Consider the following 19,879-nt stretch of genomic DNA (forward strand, 5'->3'; position numbering starts at 1 on the left):
AAGACATCATGATTGGCAGAGTACAGGGTCAGCAGAAAAGAGGAAGACTCTCAACGAGGTGGACTGACACAGTGTTTAGGAATAGCTTGACTTATTCACTGGGCCCTAAGGTTTCTCAGAATGAAGTTCTTCTACAAAACTGAGCTTATGATCAAGAAAGCTAAACAATTTCTAGAAGTTTTTACTACCATTTAACTTGGTGTCTTAAGTGTGCAAAGCAGTTGAGCAAAAGCATCAAAATAAATGTTGGCTGAATCATCAACACTGCCTATGTAATGGAGCAAGATCTGATGACTTCACTTGCAACTGTCATAAAGAGAAAAAAATTGTAACAAATCAATACGCAATTTCTTCTTCTTTTTTTTTTTTTTTTCCTTTTGAAAGGGGAAGTACACCCAGCTTAGAAGCTTACTTAACTCCCTAGGCCACCATGGTCTCAATTTATCTTGCTTTTCTCAAATACAAAAATCCAACAGTTCAAAGCTTTTTAATGGACTCTAGGAGGCAATTCTTAAGAAGTAAGCACCATATTTTTGGGTTTTGTTTGTATCTAAATGTCACATGAGCTCACATTTCACTGAACTTCATAAAAAAAACCTAGGCAACACGTAACATAAAAGGTAAACATGTTTGGTTTGTAGTACATGACAAACCCCAACCTAGGCCCCAGAAAAATAAAGTCTATCAAAGTATAAACAGAGTTAGTTCACAACATATATCTGAATAAAGCCAACTAAAACACACAGTTCTTGATAGTGGAAAACTTAAACTGGAGTCTAAGCTGATATTCAAGCATCTAAAAACAAATCTAATTCAAAAGAACTAATCTTTGCAAACTGTATTTAAACTAAACGAAAAATTTAATAACCAGCCAAATTGAGGGAGATTCCAAAGCGTTTACTCAAAATCAGATCTCTGTAATCACTTGCAAAATTTTCTTTTCTCATTCAAATATTGCAAAACATAAATGTGCTGAGCCACCTCAACTATCCACCTCAAGAATGGCTGGCAACAAAATACAAATAAAGTTCAATTTCCTGGGGCTCTTAATATAGTCTAGAATTCTATAGTATGTTTTAATCTAAGAGCGGTGTGACAGATGAGACTCTAATAGGTTTTAATCCAAAAGAAATATGATAAATGGAATTTGGAATAAATTAGTATACTATGAGCAGTCCTCAAGGCTTCAGGATATATTTTCAATTTTAAAATAACTGCAAGAATTTCAACTTCTACATATTAACAACCACCAAACCAAACCCACAGCTGTCAAGTCGATTCTGACTCATAGCGACCCTGTAGGACAGAGAACTGCCCGACAGGGTTTCCAAGGAGCAACTGGTGGATTGGAACTGCTGACCTTTTGGTTAGCAGCCGAGCTCTTAACCAGTGTGCCACCGGGGCTCTCATATTAACAACAGGCTACATGAAACAGCTTGGGTTTAGAGACATCTAATTTCAACAACGCATTTCCTTGAGGTAAACAAGAAAGATGTGGAAATTTTCTCATTAGCCACATCAACCTTTCCAGTAGAGGAAGAAATATGTGCCAATTCACAGGACGTACTCTACTTCAAAAGCATTTGTGATTATTTGGTGTAAACAGAAGCATTTAGAAACCAAAAGTTCCTGCTCAGACACAATTTCCCCTTTCCATCCATCCTTGAAAGTAGTCATTTTTAAATAAACTTTACTCGAACTGTTAAAACAAAAATTAATACCTGAATAATAACTAGCAACTGTAAACTAAATAGCCACTATAAATGCCCAAGCTTTATTAAATTATTCTTAACTGATATAAATTCAAAAACAATCCTACTGCAACTGGTCCCCATCTGTCCTGGCCAACATGACTTCTCCCTGAGTCAAGTGGGGAGGAAGGCACTCTACATTTCTCTGCCCTCTCCTTCAGCCCCTGCAGAGCCACGAAACAGACCTGTCAAGCCCACAGGATCATACCAACTTCAGCTCAAACAACACAGCCATGAAGTTTGAAAAAAGGGAAAAAACGAGTATAACAAACCGAGAGAGACAGCAATTATAAACTGGAGGGGATGGGGCAGGTGACAGAAGGTCAAAGGTGCCGTCTTCACGATGAGCAAGGAACGAGCAAAATGCATGAGTTCAAAATCTTGTATCAGAATGTTCAAGCACTCGCCAGGAACTAAGAAAGCTAGCTACTCAGAAAACATGGGCAGAAAGACCAAAAATAGATGAAGAATCATTATCTGTGTCTGGCCTAGATAAGCTATTGCTACCCTGACTCCCATCTCATTTAAAAAGAGGAATGCCATATGTGGCAGGCAGACCATACCACTTTCTCCTGAGGTCGGGGATGGTGGTGGAGTAGCGGCAGTAACACTGTGTTTGTCCCAGACAGTCTCTAAGATACCTACCAAGAAAAGAAAAACTGAGTTAGAGAGAAATAAAGCCTAGCATATGAAAATCAGATTAGAAAGAAAGGTTGATTGATCCATTGAATCAAACACCAGTATTTAAACATCCCTCTTTCAACCATACGTTTCCCTCTAGCTAATGGCTATGTCTCTTCACTCCCAGCTCTCTTCTAGAAAGTACTGTCCCCACCCAGAGCATCTCTGTTGCTTCACAATCTTGCAGTGTGGTTTCTCTCCCACTATGCACTGACATTGGGCTTTGCCTAGGTCACTTCGTTGCTAAGTCCATTCAGTGGCCACTTGATCCTTATCCTCCTTGACCACTCTGTGGCATTCCAGGCCACTGTCCATACCCTTCTCTAGAATCCATGGTACTACTCTTTCTGGTTTTTCTCCTGTTTCTTTAAACTCAATTCACTCTTTCAGTTATCTTCATCCTCAGCCCATCACTTAAGTACACATCTTCCCCAGGTTCCCTCATCAGCCCTCTTTTCTTCTCATTTCACTCTCTCTTTTACTTCCATGGCTTAAACAAAACATATCCTGAAGCCTCTCAAGTCTCTCTCTCAGCCCAAAACTCATCCTGACTATATATGCCAAGCTCAATGTCACATCACAGGGATTTAGAGACAAGGCAAGCATTCATAGACCCGTACAGCCAACTGCTTCCTGACAACACCACTGGATATCCCAAAATCAACTCATCCTCCTTCACAAACCTGCCACCACTTCTCTTATGTTCCTCACCCAGTAAATGGCACCACTCTATGCAATCTCAGCATCTAGCCTTTGCACATGCCACCTGGCCTCACCCACCCTGCTCACAGTGTTTGATGCTACGGCCCACCCCACCCACAATTCATGCCAAACTGCATGCTGTTCTTGAACATACAACCTCTTTTTCAATCTCTAAGCTGCTCTCCTCCCGCCAGTCCCAACTTGACCTCTCTACCAGACTCACTGCTCTGTCTGTCCCTCTGGGTTCCCCTCAGCTGTCACCTCCTCTAGAAAGTCTTCCTGCCCACTCAGTTTTATCTGCACCTAGAATGTACCTCTATTATAACTCTTAAAACATTTTTTTTTTTTAAACCGTTTGTCTATCTCCCCCATTAGACTATAAATTACTAAAGGGCAGGGACTGTGTTTTATTTCTCTTTATACACCCTGGACAGAACCTGGCACATAAGATGATCATAAAGGCTTCTGAAAATATTTTGTTCTCAAAATATTTAATATTACAACATGGATGTAATACAACCTTGAAAACATGCTAAGTGAAAAGAAGCCAGGCACAAAAGGCCACATATGATTCCATTTATATGAAATATCCAGAATAAGCAAATCCATAGAAACGGAAAGCAGATTAGTGTTTACCAGGGGCTGGGGTTAGGGGGAAAGGGAATGGGGGTGATTGCTAATGGATATGGCATTTTTTTGGGGGGGTGATGAAAACATTCTGGAAGTAGTTAGCGGTTAATGGTTGCACAACCTTGTGAATATACTAAAAACCACTCAATTGTTATACTTCAAAACTGTGAATTTTATGGTATATATTTCTCAATTTGAAAATATGTTTAATATGCTACTAAGAACAGCAGGATATGAAGGTGTAAGACATAGTTTCTAACTTTAGGAATTTTCCATCCAGTCAGGGTGTCAATAAATGTGCTGAATGCTCTGAGGTTTGGGTTTCTCCTGGGAATTTGGGGAAGAATGCAGAGGGTAAATGATAAGTTCACTTTTGATCATTCTTGCAACCAATTTTAAGTGCTCACTACATGCCAAGCACTGAACTGGATATACAAAAGAGAAAAATTCCTAGACATCCAAAAAGAAACACTGGGTAGGGGGAGTTGGAAATAAAAACATTTCTTTTCACAACATTCCTTCAAATAACCAGCCCAGGCTCTTGGTGCCTCAAGGACCTCGGGACTGGGCACTTTACATCAGCCTCCTAACTTGTAGGGTCTCACGGCAGCACAGCAGTTCTGGCCCTCATGACCCTCCACTCTCTTTCTGTCTCATTTTATAGTTTGCTTTCTTTTTATTCTTACCCTTCACACAACGTCATGAAGCTCTAATAAAACAGAAGAGGTAAAAGTAAGAAAATGCTACATACAGCTCTGTCTCACTTCCCTACCAAAAAAAAAAACCCCAAACCAAACCTACTGCCATCGAGTCGATTCCGACTCCTAGCGACCCTAAAGGACAGAGTAAAACTGCCCCATAGAGTTTCCAAGGAGCCCCTGGTGGATTTGACCTGCCGACCTCTTGGTTAGCAGCCGTAGCACTTAACCACTACACCACCAGGGTTTCCCACTTCCCTATACAGAATCTGAAATTTAACACCTCCTGGTCTTAAATTCAAATTATTTTAAGTGTGTGCCACCCACCATATTTAGAACACAGTAAAAGGCATTTCAATCACGTTCCCGTGACCTATTCTATATACCTCATTAATCGTAGTTATTTTAACACCCAACTGATGAAAAACTACGAGGAAAATCAGTCACATTTTTTAAGGTCTTACTATGTTCTAGACACTGCGTTAGGTGCCAGGAATATAGCACTAAATTCTTTCCATGTTTATGTTCGGCCTCAGGGACAGCTAAAACAACTGCTCAAAATTTCTGAGTGCTAGGGCCTGAGCTCCAGGCATCTGTCGGCAGGCCTCTGTCTCTTGGCACCACCAAGCTACTTACCTGTCAGTAGCCCGAGCACTGTCTGCACCTGGTCTAGCAGCAGCTTCCGCAACTCCTCCTTCCGAGCCACACTGAGGTCTTCACGGGGACAAGCCAGTTCCTCTGAAGTTGTCTTCAACATGATCAGCCCAAGGGGGGTTGTCACAGGGGACTGGATCAACTGCCAGGAAAAAGCAAGTTCTGAGTGCAGCATTTGGCTAATCAGGTACAAAGAGGGCTAAGTAGCGTTAAAGTTGCGAAGTACCTCTGTGTGTTTAATCTTATATGAACAGACTGCATAAATCAACCCTTTAGAAAAATGACTTACAGTCTTATCTTATTTAAAGACAAAGTCTAATACTATGAATAGCAAGACAACAATGCTCTTTTACACCTAACACGTACATCTAATTTTTATGTCTGCCCACATTCCCAACAGTGCCTTGGTTACTTTGCTGAGACTGATATATTAATGATATCTTCTCAGTTTTACTCAGGTGTTAAATCCAATTTACATTTCTAAATCTTACAAGCCTAAACTTGCAGGCATCAAAAAAGTTCAAGAGCAAATACATCATTAAACCAGGACCAGGTTATGACTTTGCAAGTACCTATACTGGTGGTGCAGTGGTTAAGAGCTCAGTTGCTAACTGAAAGGTCGGCAGTTTGAATCCACCAGCCACTCCTTAAGAAACCCTATGGGGCAGTTCTACTCTAACCTACAGTGTCACTATGAATTGGAATCAACTGGAAGGCAACAGGTTTTTTTTTTGTAAAGCAAATTAGTTACTCTTCAACCACCTACAATACTCTCAAACTATACTGAGGAAAGTTTCATTAAACAAGAGACAGAAAACAACCGTACGCCTTCAAAAGCCTAACATTTACTTATATCTTTCCAATCAATTTCGCAAAATTCAAAGCAATTCATCTTTGAATTACATCTATTTTTTTCAGTGTCCAGAAACAGTAAAAGTAAGCATGTTATAACTAAAATTCGCTGTCAAGTTAAATGCTACAATCTATTATTTAAAAAAAAAAAAAATTTTTTTTAAAGAGCACTTGACCTTTTTCTTTCACCATAATTAACTTTAAATGTAGTTCACTGCCTTACACAAGCAAGTTTTTTATTTACTGAAGCCAGAAAACACGAGCTTCATGGTAGAGGAGGGCACATAGGAACTGTGCCCATATAGGCCATATATTCTCCACTTTAAGGAACAGGGTACTTTCCTTTTCCTTAAGAAAAAGCTCATCCTGAAAAACTAGTAAATATTATATAACAATATAAACTCAAGGTAAATTCAACTGCCCTCAAAAGCAGCGCTATGTAAAACTAGCAGTGATTAAGGGTGTTACCCATGTTCCGTGTAAAACCAGTTCTCTTCAAACTATAACTTGAAAAGCATCCTCCAAAATTTTGCTCTTCATTTTCTACAAGTCTAGTCAGTAGGGAGAAAAAGAAAACTCCTCCTCTAGCAATTTTTCTTTACATAATAAGGTAGAGCTGACCCTTCGTAAGCATCTCTTTCCATTTGGAAACCTTTGGGTTAACAATCAGTATTCTAAAAGATTTGCATTACTTCTTCGTTTTCATTTCTTTCTTTCTCTTCTACCTCGTTTGTCTGTTTTTCCTTAAGTCCTCATTCTTATTCTTTCAGCCAGGAATAACATTTCATTTAGCAACACACTTTCCTATAGATGAAATGCTTCTGTTCTCCCCCGCGACAAAAGATTCCTACAGTATAGAAAATGTATCTTAAAGTTCTCTCATCACTGGGGGAAGGAGAGAAAGCTAGGAAAGAAATTGGCTGAAATGAAAGCTATTCTTTACTTGAAAAAGAACCGCCTGATAAAACACATTTTTTCTTCTCATTAGCTTTGTGTCCAGGAAGCTTTTTATTAATATGGTGTTTCCCCTTACCATCTGCACATATTGAATTTAAGCTCTTAACACAGGTAGCCTCTGCAGTTTAACAGACAATAAGCACCTTAGGGTTGAAGATCAAGTTCAAGTTTTTAGTGTGAGCTTCTAAGATGGTTCAACAATTTTTTATTTCTTCACCCGGTCAAAGAAGAAACAGCAACGCTTTTCTCTGCTCCTTGCCCCTTAATTATCCAGCCCCAGGCAAAATGCACAACCACAGGTCCACCTCAAGTTTTAGTGTTCACTTCAGGAATCTGAAGAACACAGCATAGAAAGCTGTGGTGTGTGTGTGCATGATGTGGGGAGGTGAAGAGAACAGGGGTCAGTTTCCACTTCAACTACTTCCTTCTCCAGTAACCTAGAAAGAGTGTAACCAACACAGAGAGCTCCAGGTATGTTTCTAGGGCCCCAAATCAATTCCCTTCTGCGTGGTATGGTGGCCATCACAATTATAGCATACACAGCACAATGTCCCAGTGGACTGTCACAATTAAAGTTAAAACAAAAAACTATGAACACCAGACTGCAAACAGACCATGACGGAATTGAGCCAAATAAGAAACCTTTTAGAAGGCTTAATCAAAGGATTGTGTGATGATTAAGTTGATCCAGAACCAGTTTGGACTTATTCCCCAATACCTGATGGAAAGGTTTAATTTATTATCAGAAATGCCAGTAACCGAGCACCAATATGTCACACCATTGACTGGTTTTCATGGATAAATAGAGAATATTAAAATTGAAAAGAATTTTAAAGACTGCTTACTCCAACCCTCTCACTTTACAAAGAAAAAAATGGAGGTGCTAAAACCAAAGATGATTTGTGACAAAGATAGACATAGAACCCAGACACGCTCCTCCCAGTCCAGTGCCCTTTCCACTACGGGGTATTTCAAAATCATAAAGGCTGCATGCAGTTAAAGGAGTCAATTATGAAGAGCTGGAGAGGGAAGTAACAGAGAACAGAGGAGGACAACTAGAGCCTGTTTAAACCTCCATGTGCACTTCATCTAAAAATGCTCTTCTAAATTCTGTTTATAATTAATTATAATTAATTCAGCTCTTCAACAGTTGTGGAGTATCACTTGCTATTCCCTCTGTCTAAATCACTCTTCCCCTAAATACCCATGTGGCTCACTCCATCACTTTCACTCAGGTTTCTGCTCAAAGGCCTGTTTCTCAGAAAAGCCTCCCATGGCCATCCTATCTAGCACCCCTGGCATTCTCTATCTCCTTATCCTGGTTTTAATTCTCTTCATAATACTCATTAATTACCTGAAAGTATTTATTTGCTTATTGTAACCGATGGTCTCCTCCTCTAGGTTATAAACTCCATGAAGGCAAGGACTTTGTTTTATTCATTACTATATCCCCACCAAGTGCTTAATTAGCACCTGGCTGGTGCTCAACAAATAGTTTGCGGAACAAATGCATGACTCTCCTTTGCTGTATAAATCCAACAAGTCTCTAGATAAATGAATCACTATAAAAAACAAACCAAAATTGAATGAAGGATTTTGTGCCACTCCACAAGGCAATCTGAGTGATGCAACACAGATTTTTTCTTTTTAGTTACTGTATAATTCAAATGGCTTATAGGGAGAGCAGGCAGAGTATTAGAAATGGTATTTTTCTGGAAAATCCTTGAACCTACAATTACGGAGACTATAACCAATTTTCAAAGAATTTTTTTTCTATCAACTGTACAAAATATTTATTTCCTGCATACCCTAGACTGCTACAATAATGCGATGTTATTTTCACAGGATTAAATGAACACCGCCACCTCACTCTTGGCTTTTGTTGTTGTTGTGCGCCGCCAAGTCAATTCCAACTCATAGCGACCCCATGTAACACAGTAGAGTTGCCACACGGGGTTTTCTAGGCTGAGACAGTTATAGGAGCAGGATTGCCAGGTCTCTTCTCCCTCGGAGCCCCTGGAAGGTTCAAGCCGCCAACCTTTCAGTTAGCAATTGAGCACTTAACCATTGCATCACCAGGGCTCCTTTCTTGGCTTTTAGGTTCTACCTATTCCCTAATGACTTCCAAATCTTGACCTTTAGCTAGACCTCTTTCCTAAACCACAGACCCACATTTTCCAAAGACTAAGTTGATACCACACAGAAGGAACACACAAACCTTAAATGCATCTTCTGCCAAACTTAATTCACCATCTTTTGCCCAAACCCATTCTACCTTCCTTCATCCCTGGTCTGGTAAATAGCACCAAAACTTAGCTCTGTGATCTAAGCCAGAAACCTGGGAGTCATTCTAGATTCCTCCCTTCCCTCATCCCTATCATTTAGTTACTGACTAAAGTCTCTTTAGTCCATTTCCTAAGTATCCTGCCTCCATCCACCAAATAGGTCTCTGCTTGGCTCAGATCTCCCTCGTCTCACTCAGACTTCTCCAACAGCAACCTACTGGTCTCCTTCCCACTAGCCCCTCACCTCTGTAATCTAGACTCCACACTGCTGCTAAAGTTACTGTTCCCACATAAAAACATGGTATGTTTTCTCCCTTCTCGAAAACCATCGTTAGTTCCTAAGGAAGCACTACAAACTAAACATCGAAATCCCCTTGCAACAGCTGTCAACAGCTGATCTGGCTCCCACCCCTCAATCCAGCCTCTTATGCTGCCACTCCTCCATCATGCCTCATTACCAACAAGGCTAAAACACTTTAGCTCCTTGAGTCCAAATGCTATGCTACCACTACACTCTGCATACACTTCCACTACATCATATTGTTGGATAATTACTGTTTGCATAGCTATCTCCCCGTTAACTTGGGAAACTGTCGGAGGCCTTATCCTTGCACTCCCAAAAGGTGGCACAGCACCTAACAGGCTTTTAAGTATTTGTTGAATGAAATTTCACAAGGGATTAACGAGCGAGCCAGTATTTTTTTTTCCTTTCTCCACTGTACAAAGATACACACGTCAAGAAGAAAAGGTTAACTGAATCAGATCATCTATCCTAAAATCACCTCGGTGCTGCAGCTCCAAAACACTAATCTTAAAACTCCTCTTCAAACAAGGAAATAATCACTTCTACAAACAAACTGTTTAAAAGATACCCAAGTTTCCTGGATTTGTTCTCAAAGTTTCCTTAAGTGTATCCTTACCTGTAAAATGTTAGTAAAAAAATCATGGTAGAACATTGGCCAATCTTGACGGCCAATGTCAACAATAACTTTGCAGAGCTTGTTCCGGATAAAGTAAGGTAAGGTTTTATGGTGAGCCAAAAGAAGTTTGGGCAGGCAGCTACGGATTTCCATCTTATCCTGAGATGGGACCCCAAGCCACATTTTATTGATCAGATTCTGAAAAATAAATACACATTTTTTAAGTTAGCAAACTGTACAAAAAATAACTGGTTTTCATCCCATGGTTAGCCATATCACCTCAAGTAAGAAACACTATCTTTTAAACAATGGTTTCAAGCAATCTGGCAATAATAAAAATATTCAAATCCTGTGTTATAACAATTTCATTCCTACAAAGATCTGCTAAACAAATAATTTAATAGAAACAAAAAGCTGTTCGTGCAAAAAATTTGTATTACACATTGTTTCTAATGGTCCCCCAAAAATGACAGAAACAATCTTAATGCCTGAAAATAAAAGAACTGCTTCATGGATAATGGTATGATCACTTACCAGAATATAATACAAAAGTAAGTGAAAAAAAGCAGAATACAAAATGTCAAGAGCAATCTGATAAAATTAGGTAAGAAAACAAAAACAAAAAAGGTGTGCATAGGAAGACAAAGATGAGAAGAGAGTTGATACAAACGAAAATTTTTGTGGTTGGGACCATAGGTGTTATGGGTATCATCCCTCCTCCCAACAAGTTTTTCTTTAATTATCTCTCTCTGGGAAAAGTTACATGTTACCACAAACAACCTAACCTTAAAGCCAACCATCCGTCTTACCCTTCTGGTGTGTAAAATGGGAAGGTATCCCGGAACACCAGTTGTCTTGATTAAGATGGTATGTGGTAAGAAGTCCCTGAGCTGAGTTACCAGTGTTTCCCAGCCATCTGTTCATCAAAGCTACAATCTATGACATGGCAACATGAATACAAAATATTTTTCATTAAAGTGTAAAATTGTCTGGCAACTTACCTCAAAAACCGTTAAACTGTACATCATTACATAATCATTCCTAGTGCTGGAGAGAAAATACAGGCAGAACCTCCAGGCTCCTATTTGCTGGGCAAAGTTATTAAGAAGCTCCTCTGGAAAAGTTAAATAGCAACAAAACAAGGCTATGAAAATACATGAAATTAATACAAGGCTGGGCTGTCTTACTTTTTCAATCATACCTCTTTCCGTATAATGTAAACGATGTCAAAAACAGCTGATTCTTCAAGATAGAAAGGACAGATGATAGACCATTTTTATGTCACTGAGGATACTGGTTCAGAGGTGACGAAGAACACTGACAGTGTTTTCAGCTAACTGAAAATTAATAACCTCTCTTGTGGACACTTTTTCAGGCAGAGAAACATTCAGTGTTAAAGTTCTTATTTAACCTAATCTGTGGATGGGAAACTGTAAGAGTATCATTTCACCTTCTTAAAAATGATGACTAGAGAAGCAGGAAAAGAAAAGGTTAAGACTAACCTCTCAAAGACAGATAGGAAAAAAAGCAAGAGAATTCAAGAAGGCTAACTCTCTTCATTGGGGTTTGGTTTCATTTTAAGACACCACAAAGAAGCATCTGTTAAATAAGAGGAACAATCAAATGGGAATTGCCAGGACACACATCAAACCAGTTAGAAATTATTCTGCTCCTCCTTAGCCTGCTGAAAATATCAGCCAGAATCCACAAGACAGCAAGCATTGAGACTGTGTCGTTAACGGTGCTACCCTTTAGTCATCTTGACCTACTTGCATTAGCCATGAAATAGGAGACAAAAATGGTGAAAGTACAAAGGCAACAACCCTGAGATATTGTAGGAAGACCCTGGGAAAACAGGACACACAGGTACCCATTCTAGTTCTAAAGCCACTGCCCTGCTAGCGCCCTACAACTTAGGCTAAATTCAACAAGGCAGTCTCATTAAGAATTCCATAGGAAGAAGCTGACGAACTGTCCCTATAATTATGTAAATGTCTCTAGGAATCCCAGAAGTGAAGTCAAAATGGAGAGAATAAGCAGTGGCTGGAAATGAGGAACTCTGGGCTCTGTTCTAGACTCTGCTACTAATTCACTGGGTCTGACCCTAAGCAACTCATAGCTCCTCTTTGATGCTTCAGCTTCCTCCACTATTAAAAAGACCAAATTGTCTCTCCAGCATCCCTGCTAACAGCTCTATCAAGTTCTAGGGCACCAATAACTCACCTTTGGTAGAGAATGGGTAGAGCCCCTTTAACGAAAGGCTTCCCTCCTTTCTCCTGCCTAGCTAAGAAAGCTTTAGTAGATCCTAAGACATCAAAAAAAAAAAAGCAAGTGGTTCCAGCCCACACAATCAAATACAGTTACAAAGACTAGGTACAAAGAGAGCTGAACTAAGACACTCCCATTGTATAGAACCAAACCCCCGGATTCCCCTTAGCCTGTATTTAAATTAGACATTTGTAGCATCTGGTTATTTAAAGCTATTTTAAAATCAGATTCGAATACGAACATGTTCAGAAGTTTTCACTTTTAATTCTCGAACACACAAGGTGAGCAATATTTGCTTTGCAAACCAAACCCAACCCACTGCCATCGAGTTAAGAGAAAAATCAAAAGCACTTCAATTTTAAGCTAACAACAGCACTTCTGAGAAATTAGTGTTGGAATGTAACAGACTGATGAAAGGAAAGATCCTCTGCTTCCTTTGGTAAAAATCACCACTGATACATTTACCGTAAGGTACTCTGGTGGCATAAAAGTAATAAGGGGATCACTCTGGGGGGCAGGAGGAGGGTCAGCCCAACTGAGTAATAAGAGAGAACACCTAGGGAAGTGAGCAGGGTGGATCTTCTAAGCCAGACACCTAATCATCTATTGGGCTCAGCTTTTATGCACTATCTCTTGTTTATAAATACTCCATTTCTACTCAGTGCACTCCCTAAGCGGGTGGGGGGAGCACATAGAGGGCAGGCACAAAAGGGTTCACCAGGTTTAAAACAAAAAGAAGTAAGAAGTTAGCATCTACCAGGAGCTGACAGAATGCTTAAAGGACTTAGGGGAATATGGGCTGTAGCCAAAGGCCTACTTACTAGGCACCCAGAATTCTGAACCCCAAACAAGCTTTGGACCAAAGGTGGAATCAGTCAAAACATTTAACTGGCCAACATCATTTAGAGAAGCCAAACAGGACAAAGACTGTGTCTCCAGGGTCCCAGAACCATAGAAAAAGAATTTCAAGATGGTGGAAGCAAGGAGGAGCCCTGGTGCCACAGTGGTTAAAAGCCTGGCTGCTAACCAAAAGGTCAACGCTTCGAATCCACCAGCCACCATGTGGAAACCCTATGGGGCAGTTCTACTCTGTCCTATAGGGTTGCTATGAGTCAGAATTGACGACAACGGGTGTGGTTTTTTGGTTTGGTGGCAATGACTATAAAGTCAGTACAGAGTAGTCAGATACACAAAGGGAGGAACCTTTAGGTATGGATAGCAAAAAATACTTTTCATTCTCAAGTTTAGCAGTAAATGAGGATTCAGGAGAAAAAAAAAAAAGACTACTTTAAGACCACAGTGTAGCACGTCTCTGTGGCAGAGATCTGACACATATATACTTTCTAGTTTACAGTATGCTTTAATGAACACTGTTTGTGCGAATGACTATAAAATTAACAAGCAGGTTCTAGAAGGTCCCAAGATTCCCAGAAGACCTGAATCTACCTATACTCCTATTTGTTTTTTTGTTTTTTATGGCGGGTATTCATTAAACTTGCAGAATAGAAGAATGAAAGAGATATAGTGAAGAAAAGGAAAAAGAAGCTAGAAGCCCCCAAAGGTAATACCAGTTAAAAAATCTCTGAAGACTAGATGAGGTTCAAATCAGACCTCTGCACACTGAAAAATATGTTCATTTTGACACTTCTATGAGGTTTTTTAAATTAATAGTCTCAGGCATTCTTTTAAAAGTTCACCAACATTGCTGAAACTGAGAACGAAACTGGGGGGAAAGAAAGGGATTCCCAAACTTGGCCAAAGGAAGGAAAATCTATACCGTAACTATGCCCTTGCAGCTAGGTTTGTAGACCTCACTAGCCACCACTCGGCGGAACCAGAGCAAATACAGTTAAGAATTCAAGAGGGAAACAAGTAGGCTTGACCAGCCAAGGCTGCCAACTCCTTCCTTCCCAATTTGGTCTTCTCATTACAAATGACTCTTTACAACTCAACACTTCACTTACCTATCTCACGTTTTCTTTCATTGGTTGTACAATCATGGAAAAATTCTGTCATCAGACTTTCCAATGCCCTGAGGGAGGCTTCTTCAGATGCCTAACAAAGAAATTTGAAGAGAAAAAAAAAAAATCAATAAACTGAATCTAGCTCTACTGTTCTTCAGTTCCTTCTAGGCTGCACTCAATAGCAAAAGCAATTTACTTCCTCAAATCATCTTGGCACAATGTTCTTCAAATACATGGTATAAGCCAGAAAAACTGAAGGGAATTTCCCAGTTGGCTTAAAACCCAAAGTTTTAGTCTACTCTGTAAATTCATGCTACTGTGCAGTCGATTTTCAATTATTTATGCTAATAAAGGAGAGCAAATCATTCAAATTCCAATTCTGAAAACTTGCTGAACACAAATGAACAGCCCCAGCCCTGCCTGAACAGGCAGAATGAAGAGATTCAGAGAGAAGGTTGGTGCTCCTTATAGATTATCCCTTTGCCCCATGTCTGACAATTAGCCATACTTTGATTCAGAGCAGTTGTCTGTCAAACTGCTGTGTGGATTCTTGGGAGGTTTTTTTGGTGGTGCTTCAAACATTTTGTCAACTCTCGATCTCAAAGGGCAGCCAACAGAGATTAAGATACAGCTGAGAGTCAAGTCAAGCAGGGGCTCAAAATTAGATGGTGCCTCCAAACCACAAACCCACAGAGAGAACCAGACTTTCAGCAGAAATGCTCAAGTTGAGAATGAGAAGGGAGGAGCCCAAGGCCCCCAACACTCAACCTCTCCCTCTTCATTATGGAGCCCTGAGACCCATTTCCTCTTCTCTCACTGAAGTAGGGGCACATCAGCCACGGAGATAAGCTTGAGTCAACACTCCTTCACTCAACCCATCTACAAAACGGTAAGCACTCCCAGACCATTTTTGAACCCTCACTGGCATAATCTATTCCAGAGACAATCAAGAGCCAACAGCAGTTCTGATTTTTTAATTATCTCTTAATTCCTTTCTTCCCATCTATCTCCTACCCTCCTCCCTTCCCCATATCCTCTCCATTGTCCCCGGAGTGAGATGTGACTATGTTTTTAACCACTCTTAAAAACAGCAGTTTTAAAACAAGCCCACAAGCAAATGTGTTATGTATCAAACAGTAAAATACTGGAAGTCTAAAAAAAAAAAAAAGACCCCAAACCCATTGCCACTGAGTCAATTCTGACTCACTGCAACCCTATGGGACAGAGCAGAACTGCCCCATAGGGCTTCCAAGGAGCAGCTGGTGGAGTCAAACTGCCGACCTCTTGGTTAGCAGCCAAACACTTCACAACTGGCGCCACCAGGGCTCCACTGGAGGTCTAGCCCACGGTAATTTACTTTTGTAGAGACTGATGAGCTAAAGCTTCTTCTGCCATCTCTGTGGCTACACCAGCACTTCTTAGAGGGTACTAATGGTAAAGGCTGAATCAGGCTTGCACAAGACCGTCTTACAGCAATTAGCACATGCAAGTACACTACACAGCACCTGTGGCCCAAGTTCAAGCAGTGCCAGGCACGGCTGTCACTCACATATTGCCACCACAGCGTGATGGCTGTGCAGTTACCACTGAACGCTGACAGGTTAAGTGATGAATTATTATGCAGTGGTTTTAGCCCTTGTGAGTTTGAGGGACTTTCTCATCTGAATTTTATATGCATGACAAGTATTAGCCTTCTCCTCTTTCAAACCTCTATATCAGTTTAATTGAAAAATATTCTTTGACCAGAAGCCAAGCTGTTTTATTAAGAACTACACAAGTTTTTCAAATGCAGAAATAATTTGGAACGTGGGGCTAAAACTAGACTGCAACTGTCGTTTCCAACCTCTTTCAACGTTTTGTGTTCATCAAAACAGCCTCACTGTTCTCACTGACTGAGTTTAAATAAATGTTATAAATTCAAACTTCTAAAATGAAATTACATAAATCAAAGAAAGCTTTCGTCTGTTTTATAAATCGAACTTGTATACCACTTCATTTAACTAAAGGATTTTTTTTTTAAGTTTGTAAAAAGATATAGAAGACTAAGTTTCAAGAAAAATAGTACATGTTAAAGTAACACTTGCAAAAAAAAACAATAAACATAAATCAAGAAATATTTGTTAACTTAAAATCAGCTATTTAGTTACTTAAAATAAACCAATAGCTCTTCCAGAGCCAAAATGCGTTCCGAAAAACTAAGAAATCACCTTCAAATCACACCTACTTCGTGAATTTTTTATTTCTTCTTCTTTTTTTGGAGGTAAATCATTTCAGAGTAGATCCTGGAAAAAACCTGAGCTCATCACATTCAGGCAATGTGGTCACATCAAGCACCGAGGTTTATTTCATACAGCTTCTTGAAGCAGAGGTTTGTGAAGCTGACCGCTACCGACCATGCCTTAAAGGCTGCCAGGGCAAGTTCCTGACAATCTCCCAAAAGAATTCAACCCTATCTCCATTACTAGTCCCACTCCCCACTCCAACCCAAGAAGCTAACACTCTTACAGAAAGTAGAAAAACAAAAGTATCACAGTATGGATCCTGTGAAAAAGGAAACTCCAAAGCCTAATAACCAGATGTTCCTCAATAAGAACAAGTAATACATTTGTCTGCATTTTTTTTCCAATCACTTCAATAATTTAAATGCTAATACCTGCCTCATAAGCTATTATGAGGATCAAATGAGTTGACCCATGTAAAGCTGCTATGTAAACTGTAAGGAATTATCTAACTCATAGTTGCTATTATTTTTATTTGGTCTTAGAAAAGAGACCAAAAGCAAAACAATAGAAGTGGTCAGGCCTGCTTTGAAACTAGAGACTCATGCCCTCAGGCTTAAGGGTTTTATCCCAACCAGCTCTAATGGGGCTTTTCCAACTGAATTTCAAAATGAAACTATGTTATGTTTACAGGGGAAAAAAAGAGGCCGAGACTTGCCAAGGTCATAGAATCAGAACAGAGATGGAAATACATAAAGGTTGTGTTCAAGACAAGCAAGTGGCTGAAAGATGCTGGAGAATCCCCTCCATTTGGCAAGACCACTAGAATCTTTCTCAGCTGTTTCAAGCAAGTGATGGGTTAAGGAATTAAATTAATGGAAAGTAAGGAAGTGGTTGAGCTGACTGGACAGCAACTGAACAACAAGGAAATGGCAGTATTTACCACAAACTACACTTTCAAGTAATGAAAGGAACAAAGAACATAAAACAAAAACCAAGTGCCAGGGTGTAGTAGGGTGGCTTCAATCTCCAAAAGCCATTCAAACTTTAGCTCCTGCATTGGACTAATTTATGAAAAACAGTCATGACTCAGATATATCTGAGTATTTCCATCTTGCACTTGGCATGATGTAAGCCCCAGATCTTGAAGAACTAAAGAAAGGTAAGATTAGCTAAAAATCAGATGAGACATGTTTACAACCAAAAATTCCAGTTGGATTGTAGACATGAAATGTAAAAGGTAAAACAAAGCTTTTAGAAAACTATACAGGAGAATATATTCATTACCTTGGGGTAGAAAAAAAATTCTTAAACAGGATTTGAAAAAGCACTAAACTTGGGAAAAAGATTAGTCCAAAACTGACGGAACACAACTACCACAGCCTCCGCCAGACTGAGTCCAGCACAACTAGATGGTGCCCAGCTACCACCACCAACTGCTCTGACAGGATCAAAACAGAGGGACTCAGGCAGAGCTGGAGATAAATATAGATCAAAATTCTAACTCACAAAAATAGACCAGACTTACTGGTCTGACAGAGACTGGAGAAACCCCAAGAATATGGCCCCTGGACGCCCTTCTAACTCAGTACTGAAGTCACTCCTCAGGTTTACCCTTCAGCCAAAGATTAGACAGCCCCATAAAACAAAATGAGACTAAATGGACACACCAGGCCAGGGACAAGGACCAGAACGCAGGAGGGGACAGGAAAGCTGATAACAGGGAACCCAAGGTCGAGAAGGGGAGAGTGTTGATACATCATCGAGTTGGCAACCAATGTCACAAAACAGTATGTGCATTTTTAATGAGAAATTAATTTGCTTTGTAAACCTTCATCTAAAGCATAATAAAAATAAATAAAAAGCACTAAACAATGGGTAAATAAATTGTGGTATATTCACACAATGGAATACTACGCATCAATAAAGAACAGTGACGAATCTGTGAAACATTTCATAACATGGAGGAACCTGGAAGGCATCATGCTGAGCGAAATGAGTCAGAGGCAAGAGGACAAATATTGTATAAGACCACTATTATAAGATCTTGAGAAATAGTATAAACTGAGAAGAACACATACTTTTGTGGTTACGGGGGGGGAGGAGGGAGGGAGGGAGGGAGAGAGAGGGTCTTTTACTGATTAATTAGTAGATACGAACTGCTTTAGGTGAAGGGAAGGACAACACTCAATACATGGAAGGTCAGCTCAATTGGACTGGACCAAAAGCAAAGAAGTTTCCGGGATAAAATGAATGCTTCAAAGGTCAGCGGAGCAAGGGCGGGGGTTTGGGAACCATGCTCTAAGGGGACTTCTAAGTCAATTGGCAAAATAATTCTGTTATGAAAACATTCTGCACCCCACTTTGAAATGTGGCGTCTGGGGTCTTAAATGCTAACAAGCGGCCATCTAAGATGCATCAATTGGTCTCAACCCACCTGGAGCAAAGGAGAATGAAGAACACCAAGGTCACATGACAACTAAGAGCCCAAGAGACAGAAAGGGCCACATGAACCAGAGACCTACATTATCCTGAGACCAGAAGAACTAGTTGGTGCCTGGCCACAATCGATGACTGCCCTGACAGGGAGCACAGCAGAGGACCCCTGAGGGAGCAGGAGATCAGTGGGATGCAGACCCCAAATTCTCATAAAAATAACATACTTAATGGTCTGACTGTGACTAGAGGAATCCCGACGGGCATGGTCCCCAAACCTTCTGTTGGCACAGGGCAGGAACCATTCCCGAAGACAACTCATCAGACATGAAAGGGACTGGACAGTGGGTAGGAGAGAGATGCTGAAGAAGAGTGAGCTAATTATATCAGGTGGACACTTGAGACTGTGTTGGCATCTCCTGTCTGGAGGGGGGATGGGAGGATAAAGACAGTTGGAAGCTGGCAAAATTGTCACAAAAAGAGAGACTGGAAGGACTGACTCATTAGGGGGAGAGCAAGTGGGAGTAAGGAGTAAGATGTATATAAACTTATATGTGACAGACTGACTTGATTTGTAAACATTCACTTGAAGCTCAATAAAAGTTAAAAAAAAAAAAAGCACTCAGCAAAAGAAAAGATTGATAAATTGGAGTGTTCATCTGTTGGCACAATACAGAATGTAAAAGAAAGCCACAGAATGGGAGGAGAGATTTGCAATATACATAACCAACAGAGAACCCATATCAGAGTATAAAATAACTCATACACATCAGTAAGAAAAAAAAAATTTTTTTTTGACTGGTAAATAGTAACTTATAAAAGAGGGTTTTCTAAGGCCTGTAAATACATAAAACCTCATTAG

At 40.0% G+C, this 19,879-nt stretch overlaps 1 protein-coding gene across 5 annotated transcripts in view; it reads right to left on the reverse strand.

Moving 5' to 3' along the window:
- Positions 1-19,879, reverse strand: part of XPO6 (exportin 6) — a 126,324-nt gene that overhangs the window by 66,511 nt on the left and 39,934 nt on the right. For 3 of the 5 annotated variants that reach the window (XM_064295758.1, XM_064295756.1, XM_064295757.1), the window contains 5 exons: positions 14,363-14,453; positions 11,132-11,244; positions 10,131-10,328; positions 5,099-5,258; positions 2,315-2,392 (listed from right to left, as the gene is read on the reverse strand). In XM_064295758.1, coding sequence (XP_064151828.1) covers positions 2,315-2,392; positions 5,099-5,258; positions 10,131-10,328; positions 11,132-11,244; positions 14,363-14,453 — 640 coding nt within the window. Of the gene's footprint in view, positions 1-2,314; positions 2,393-5,098; positions 5,259-10,130; positions 10,329-10,939; positions 11,067-11,131; positions 11,245-14,362; positions 14,454-19,879 lie in introns of those variants that run through there. The other 2 variants (XM_064295760.1, XM_064295759.1) reach the window with 2 other exon arrangements.

This window comes from Loxodonta africana, chromosome 12, assembly GCF_030014295.1.
Source record: "Loxodonta africana isolate mLoxAfr1 chromosome 12, mLoxAfr1.hap2, whole genome shotgun sequence".
Classification (NCBI taxonomy): domain Eukaryota; kingdom Metazoa; phylum Chordata; class Mammalia; order Proboscidea; family Elephantidae; genus Loxodonta; species Loxodonta africana.